Source organism: Suricata suricatta, chromosome 11 (assembly GCF_006229205.1).
Source record: "Suricata suricatta isolate VVHF042 chromosome 11, meerkat_22Aug2017_6uvM2_HiC, whole genome shotgun sequence".
NCBI lineage: Eukaryota > Metazoa > Chordata > Mammalia > Carnivora > Herpestidae > Suricata > Suricata suricatta.
Genome location: NC_043710.1, coordinates 13608598 through 13617221, shown reverse-complemented (window position 1 = coordinate 13617221; position 8624 = coordinate 13608598). Strand labels below are relative to the sequence as shown.

Genomic DNA, 8624 nt, shown 5'->3' with positions numbered 1-8624 from the left:
TGGGTTCAACTACGGGTTCTATCAATTAATAATTTCTTGTTGTAGGAGAATTTCCTTTTCACAATATTTCTGATGTGGAAACTGAGAAACAGGGAACTATATAATTCCAGTTCCAAAAATTTGAGTCACTGTAGATGAATTATCTAGTACTTATATAGTCTACTGACAAAGTTCATTTCTTTCCTTCAGCCGACTATAGGGTAAGCATAAATGCCCCAATGTTATATGGATCCTGGATCATGGAGGAAACTCTATATATATCTTTTTTCATCTGAGTGATATTATCTTCTTCTGCAACAGAAAAGCTATATGAGCCTGAATACATGGCAAGTTGCAACCACACAGGGGTGAAGGAATTCCTTCTGGTAGGTTTAACTGAAAACCCTAATTTGCAGATCCCTCTCTTTTTGCTTTTCACCTTTATTTATTCCATCACTCTGGCAGGGAATTGGGGGATGATTATCTTGATCCGGTTAAATGCCCAACTTCATACTCCAATGTACTTTTTCCTTAGCAACCTCTCTTTTTGTGATATCTGTTACTCTACTGTCTTTGCTCCAAAGATGTTGGTCAATTTCCTATCAAAACACAAAGCTAGCACATTTTCTGGTTGTGTTCTACAGAGTTTCTTTTTTGCGGTTTATGTAACCACAGAAGGCATCCTTCTATCTATGATGGCTTATGACCGCTATGTGGCAATAGCTAATCCCTTGTCATATACACTCATAATGACCCAAAAGGTTTGTATTCAGATGGTCCTTGCATCCTACTTGGGTGGGCTCATTAACTCATTGACACACACAATTGGTTTGCTCAGGTTAGATTTCTGCGGTCCAAACATTGTGAATCATTATTTCTGTGACATCCCCCCACTTCTAAGACTCTCTTGCTCTGATGCCCATAACAATGAGATGCTACTTTTAATTTTCTCTGGGGTCATTGCCATGTTCACGTTCACTATCATCATGGTCTCTTATATGTGCATCATTATTGCCATCCAGAGAATCCGTTCAGCTGAGGGAAGGCACAAAGCCTTCTCCACTTGTGCCTCTCATCTCACTGCTGTGACCTTATTCTATGGGTCTGTAACCTTTAGTTACATCCAGCCAAGTTCTCAGTATTCCCTGGAACAGGAGAAAGTCTCTGCTGTGTTTTATACATTGGTGATCCCTATGCTAAACCCACTGATTTATAGCCTACGGAATAAAGATGTAAAAGATGCAGCAAAAAGGTCAATCTGGTGGAAGAGACACCCCACCTGACACAGTCTTGTTGGCAGTCTGTTATCCTAACATTAAATTGATAAACTTTCTTGAAAATTGTTTCACAAACACCAATTCCAATAAAACTAGAATCAAGATAGTCTCATGAAATTGATGACATGAGTGTTCAGTTTGACATGAAGACTGAAAATCACTCTATTTTACCATTCATTGTTTTGTGACTTAATAGTTCCATTTTCTCAAGAACGAATACTTTTTTTTTCTGAGAAATTCTGATGATAAACTGTGAAAGAACTCAACATGGATTGAAAATAATCTGACATTGATTCAAGTGAAAAAAACACTCCAACACTCCAACAAAGCATCCTTATCTCAGAGAAAAAGTGAAATAGTCCCTTGCCTTGATTATCTCAGATCAGATCTTTTGTTGTTGTTCAAAAAATGCTGTTATTCAAGTAAGGACATATATCTCCACTTATGTATTTAAATTATGTATTTTAGTGATACCTTAGACAAATGGCTATAGAAGAAATAGCATTCATTAGTTATATTTTATTCATTCAACACAATTCTGTTGAGTCCTTTTACTTGTAAAGTGTACTCTGTGACATCCAAAGATAAATAGATTCAAGATATGGAGCAAAAGATGTTAGAGGAACAGGTATGTAGCAATACAGTAAATGAGTTTACAAAGTATTCTGTGAAGATAAATGCATTACCTAATATTAGATCTCAAGCTTTTGGAAAGCATAATTGTGTACTGGATAATATAAAATAATATCATATCATTACTATTATAAAGAAATATATGTATATATAAATGCATATATACACACACATGCACACACACACATATGTGCAGAAGTCGAAATTGAGAAAGTAATAAAGCAAATATAGCAATTGCGGTTAGGATCTACAGGTAAGGAACATAGGAGAGATCATTTAAATATTCTTGCAAATCTGTCTTATACTTGAATCTGTTCTGCAAATTTGAAATGTTTCAAATTTTTTTATAAATTAAAAAAATTAATGTTTATTTATTTTGGAGAGACAGATATAGACAGAGCACAAGCAGGGGAGGGACAGAGAGAGAGGAAGACACAGATTCAGAACCAGAGACTGATGCGGGGCTAGAACTCATGAACCATGAGATCATGACATGAGACGAAGTCAGATGTTTAACTGTCTGAGCCACGCAGGTGCCCCTCAAAAAATTTTTTTTGAAGTTAGGAAAATATGGGGAAAGGGCTTGTAACATGACAGGAGAACTTTTACTTCTAGATGGAATAGCTTGTGATCAAAACAGCATCTATGCAAAAATAACAAGAAAAGCAAGATAAGATATGACATCATCTCTTGAACAAAGTGAATCTCTATTGAAGAAGAGAGTTGGAGTGGCTTAGGTTTCAGAGAGATGTAGATTTGAAGATGTGAGCTGACTTCATCTCACTGATTCAGGGCACACTTGACAAGCAGGCTTGACTTGCATGGAGGGTCTATGAAGGGCTCAGAGGACTTGGAAGACGTTTGGCAGATAGTTCCAGGTTTTACCACACATGATAGTATTTCCTCTCAGGGTATTAGCTGTGTTCTGGGTCTGAGCAGGCCTGAAGGCCAGGTAAACAAATAAATGAAAGGATGGACATACAGTCGATCAAGTAGATAGATGATAGATAGATAGATAGATAGATAATAAGAGATGATAGATAAATGATTTACAGATGATAGATAATAGATTAGATAGAAAAATAGATGGCTAGACAGATCTAAATGGAGAATTAATGGAAAATAGAGAGGAACAGTTGGCGTTGTCCCAAACAAAGCAAATACTAAAGATTGCAGTCTACTGACAGGAAGGGCTCCTGTGCTCTGTGACTGTTTTTGAGGAAGAGAATACTGTGGCCCTGTAGTCAGTATGTGGCCCGATGAGATGCCTAGATTACATAGGAGCTTCAACACACAGCTGACTTTTGCCTCACAGCAAATTGGGTGGGATGGAGAGTGGAGAATGTAAGAAATTGGTTCTGGGCCACAGGGCTAGATTAAAATCTCCCACTTTCCTGCTGTGCTTAGAAGACCTGAGATCCTGCTAAAGAGAAGAGCCAGCAACAAATGTAACACAAGTTTCTTCCCCAAAACATTTGCCAAATTTGGATCTTGCTCAAAGCCAGGCACAAAGGGCTAGAGTCTTCTTTTTGGAGCATGAGAAGATTCAGACTTTGCAGATTCAGATGTTGCTGGAAAGATAGTGACATCTTCCTCAGTGTTTAGGTGCTTGATTGATCAGATTTCACCAGAGGTAGAGGCCTGCTTCGAACTCGACTGGCAGCCTCCTCAAGATATTGGTTCCCATTTGAAGACGTGCAGGCCCACATGGCCTTATTATGCTTCACTTTCACTTTAGCCACCGAGTTTTGTTTTTGTTTTTGTTTTTGTTCTTTTAGCAAATTGAAGGTTCTTGGCAACCCTACATCAAACAAGACTATTGGTGCCACTTTTCCATTAGCATTTGCACATTTTGTATCTCTGTGTCACATTTTGGTAATCCTTGCCATATGTCAAATTTTTCTTTACATGTTTATACAGCTATTGGTGATCGGTGATGATGGCTCACTGAAAGCTCAGATGATAGTTAATATTTTGTAGCAATAAAATGTTTTTAAATTAAGGTATGCACATTGGGGTTTTTTGATGCAATGCTATTGCTCACTTACTAGATTATAGTGTAAACATAACTTTTATATGCAAGGGAAAACAAAAAAAATTGACTCATTTTATTGCAGTGTTCTGAAACTGAATCCATAATATCTCCAATATATGCCTCTGGAGGGCAGGAGGCTAAGTTTATACCACCAAAGAGTTATAACTGGATTTTCTGCAGTATTTAAGGGCTAGAAATAGAGAGGACCCCCTGTTCATACTTTGAGAAATACTTTGAGAAAGTATTGATCTGCACCCTGCAAGAGGGACAAAACAGAAGAAAAATGAGGTCTAACTTCAACCCAATCCAGAACCAGCTCAAATAATAATTGAATTAACTTAGTCAACCTCTCATTCTTTCTGCCTTTTTAGAAAGAGTGAAACCTTCCCTGGTGGAAGGTAATGTCATCTTTCCATTCTATGAAACTTTCATTCACATACAAGTAGCCTGAAAGTATTTAAATTCTTTTTTAATTTATTCATTTTTGAGAGACAGAGAAAAGAGCATGAGTAGGAGAGGGGCAGAGAAAGAAGGAGACACAGAATCTGAAGCAGGCTCCAAGCTCTGAGTTGTAAGCACAGAGCCCAATGTGACACTTGAACTCATGAACCATGAGATCAAGACCTGAGCTGAAGTCAGACTCTTAACCAACTGAGCCACCCAGAGGCCTGAAAGAGTTTTTTAAAAAAAAGAGTAAGGAAGAGGAGGAAAACAAAAAATATAAGCAGGGCCACAAAAAGCTACGAACCTTAACTTTAACTTACATCATACATGAAGATTGATTTAAGACAGATCATAGAAGTAAATGTGTGATAGATGACAAAAAGAAATAAAACAATAGAGCCCCTAGAAATAAACAAAAGTAAGTGTCTTTATTACATCAAGCTAGGCAAACATTTCTTAATAAGGTTACACAAATAGCAAAATAAAAAAGACAATGGAAGAATGGGTCTTCTCTTTTTCTTTCTCCAACATTTTGTTTAAATTCCAGTTAGTTAACATAAAGTGTAATATTAGTTCTCGGTATAGAATTGAGTGATTCATCAATACATACAACACTCAGTAAGGCCTTTGTTTTAAATGAGGACTTTTGTCTCTAGGAATATACCATTATGAGACTGAAAAGGCAATACAATATGGAGAGATATTCGTAGGATGTGTACTGACAAAAGATTCACCCAGAATAAATTAAAAAGAATCACCAGTGAATAAGACATGTAAGACAACTAAATACGGGAAAAACAGAAACAAACATTGTATGAAAGACATCCAAAATGCCAGTAAGTATATATAAAAATGTTTAATATAATTGCTCACATATTTCCAAAAGATACATGAAAATAGTACAGGCATTTTGGAGAACTGTCTGGTGGTAAGCTAAATATATGGAAAATATGTCCCACTGAGATGGGAGTGTGTGTGTTCACAAGCATGGATGAATGAAAATGCTACCAGCATTTGTATTCATATTGTTTATACGTATAAACTAGAAAAAATAAGACAGACCATTTTGAGAGAATAAGTTAAGAAATGTTGATATATTCACAAGAGGGAGGTGTAAATAGCACTTTTTTGAAATAGCTACTAATATACAATTTAAATGAATGTCACAAATGTTATGCTCAATAAAGGAAAGCAGACACAAAAAGTTCATATGCAAGATTCCATTTGTGGAAGGTTTAACACCTGCTTCCACTTGGAGCATTCGGTAGAGTTAGAAATATCAATATCAGTATGATTTGTATGGTGGTTATGCTTATGTACATAAACACAAAATTTAAATAAGCTGTATACTTAACATTAGGACACTTTACAATGTGCATCCATGTGTATGAGTGTGTATACAATTCTTAAGTGCTCAGAGTAAAAGACAAAAAATGGAATTTCAATGAGTAAAATATAAAAAGCAAAGGGAAGGGCATATGTGAGATTTGTGGGTAATTATAAATAATGATTGAAGTTTGACTGTACAACAACAATATTTTATTAGAAGGTTAAAAGTAAATAGAATATAAGTGCATGGAAAAGATAATGCAAAATGCCCTGGAGATCATAAGAGTTAAATCTTCTAAGGTTCTACTGTTATAAGAAAAGTGAAAAAGGAAACAGAGTACTTTATATTTAATATTTAAAGTTGCATAATTTAAAATGGAAGGCAATCAATAATATGTAGAAAATCCAAAAGTTTGAACAATAAAAAATCTGAATTGAGGCATCTTAAACACTTAACAGGCAAAATATGTCTTAAATATGATGTAAAAATTCTGACTACTAAGGAGAAAAATAACAAATTGAACTATATTTATTTAAAAAATTTTAGAGTGAAAATGTAAATATTTTTCCTACATGACATGAAATTACAATCAAAATATATAAAGAAATCCTGCAAACCAATAAAACTTGGTAGTCAACATAATAGAAAAAAAAATGATGGAGGCAGGGAGCAAAATATTTGGAAGGCACATCACACAATAAATATTGAAAGTCTCCCCACTTGCAGTAAAAGTAATGGAAAGTTGCTCAACTTTACTAGTAATCCAGGGAAATAAAATAAATCACAAAAAGATATGACAACAAAAACAGTATTTAATAATAGGGGTACCCTGGCTGGAATAGTTGGTGGAGCAAGTGACTCCTTAACTTGTGGTTGTGAGTTTGAGCCCCTTGTTGCGTGTTGATATTACTTAAAAAAATAAAATCTTAAAAAAAATAGAATACAATATGAAGTGTTGGTGAAGAAATGGGGTAGCTACTATTCTTATACAGTGCCAATAAAAATGTTACTCAGAACAACTTTGAAAAATTGTCAGTACTTAATAAAGTTGCACTTACAAAATTCAGAGCATCTACACTGCATTACATATAAAGAGAAGACTTTTTATTATTTTATTTTTTAGAGAGGGAGAGAGAGAGCATCAGCAGGGGAAAGGGACAGAGGGAGACAGAGAGGATCTTAAGTAGGTCCCATGCTAAGCATAGAGCCCAATGTAGGGCTTGATCCGATGACCCTGGGATCATGACCCGAACTTAAATCAAGAGTCAGACACTGGCTCTCCCAGGTGCCCCTATAAAGTGTAGTTTTTAGCACATATTTACAAGACCTATAAAGGAACAGAGAAGTGTAATGCATTGCATTCAGTAAAAGCAAAAGTCAGTAGAAACTGCATGACTCAGATGTTAGGTTGAGCAGAAAAAGACTTCAATGTATTATATAAATAATATGTTCAAATAATTTAAGAAGAGGTATATAAATAATTAAAAGTAAGCATTACAATAAGTATTAATCAAATAGAGAATCTCAATAGAAAGAAAAGCATTAATGAAAACACCAAATGAGAATTCTGTAGTTAAAAAATATAGTAACTGAAATGAAAAATCTATTAGAAAGATCCAAAAACAAGCATGAGGTGATGGAAGTATCAGTGAACTTAGAGATAAATGAATGGATATCGTCCTATTTGAAGCTCAAACATGAAAAGAATGAAGGAAAATAAATACAGCAGAGATTTGTGTGACATGATTCAGTATAACAATAAATGCATAGTGAAGTTCCCAGAGAGGAAGAGAAGAGAAAGAGGTTAAAAAGCAAATAAATAGAAAACATGAAATTGTATCAGTCAAAACTGCTTGCTTTTGGTAAAAAACCAATATTCTGCTGAATTATTTTACTGGAAATTCCTATTACATAACACATGATACACAAAAATACACAAAAATAAACTCCAGAAATAGATGGGCTTAAACAAGAAAGGTAAAACAAATCAAAATGAGGCAAAAAATAAGTAAGGAATGAATGTACAACACAAAATAAAGGAGTAATACTAAATGAAAGAACAATACAAAATAGAACAATACAGAAGCAGCTGGGTGACTCAGTCCCTTAAGCATTAGACTTTGGCTTAGATCTTGATCACAAAGTTGATGAGTTGGAGCCCCTCAGGCTCTGTGCCGACAGCTCAGAGCCTGGAGCCTGATTCGGATTCTGTGTCTCCCTATCCCTCTGCTCCTGCCCCAGTTGCACTCTCTCTCTCTCTTTCAAAAATAAATAAACATTACAAAATTTAAAAAAATACACTTATACAAAATAAATGAACAACACAGGACAAAATGCTAAAGGCATACAAATTAGAAAAAAAGTACAATTTTCATTATTCTTGGGGAACTCATTATGTATGTAAAAAGTCTTACCAATTCTGACAAAATCAATATGCAAAAATCAACTGTTTCTGTGTATTACTAGCAAACTGTTCAAAAATATAATAAAATATCTCCATTAATGAGAGTACAAAACGTCTAAAACATTTTGGATAAATTCAACAACAAAAAACCAACTCAGTGGTAAAGAAATGAAAACTATAAAACATTACGGAGACAAACGGGATATCTAAATAAAAAGATATTCCCTGTTAATGAATTGGAAGACTCCACTTGTAGATATTTATGGGGAAGGACTGAGTAATCATGTCCTTTCAAAACTTTTACTCTAGTATTTACAACAGGTTTATTTGAAGTAGCTGAAAATTGCAAACAACCCAAAAAGTGCCTTAAGGGGTGACGGGATAAACAAAGTGTGTATATCTATACAATGAAATGTTTCCAAACAATAAAAAAGGAAATAAAAAAACACAACAAATGATTTCTGTTAACAATGTAAATGTTTCTCAAAACAGTATTCTGATGGGAAAAAATCCAGAACAACA

The 8624-nt window shown here is 34.7% G+C and overlaps 1 protein-coding gene across 1 annotated transcript; it reads left to right on the top strand.

Moving 5' to 3' along the window:
• The first annotated feature begins 323 nt into the window (after positions 1 to 323).
• On the top strand, positions 324 to 1262 carry LOC115305909 (olfactory receptor 1052-like). The gene has a single exon (XM_029955995.1). The coding sequence runs from the start codon at positions 324 to 326 to the stop codon at positions 1260 to 1262; it is 939 nt and encodes a 312-aa protein (XP_029811855.1).
• The last annotated feature ends 7362 nt before the right edge of the window (positions 1263 to 8624 follow it).

Bases quoted from the DNA above. Each gene is read 5' to 3' on its own strand.
- LOC115305909 (XM_029955995.1), top strand. From the start codon at position 324: ATGGCAAGTTGCAACCACACAGGGGTGAAGGAATTCCTTCTGGTAGGT.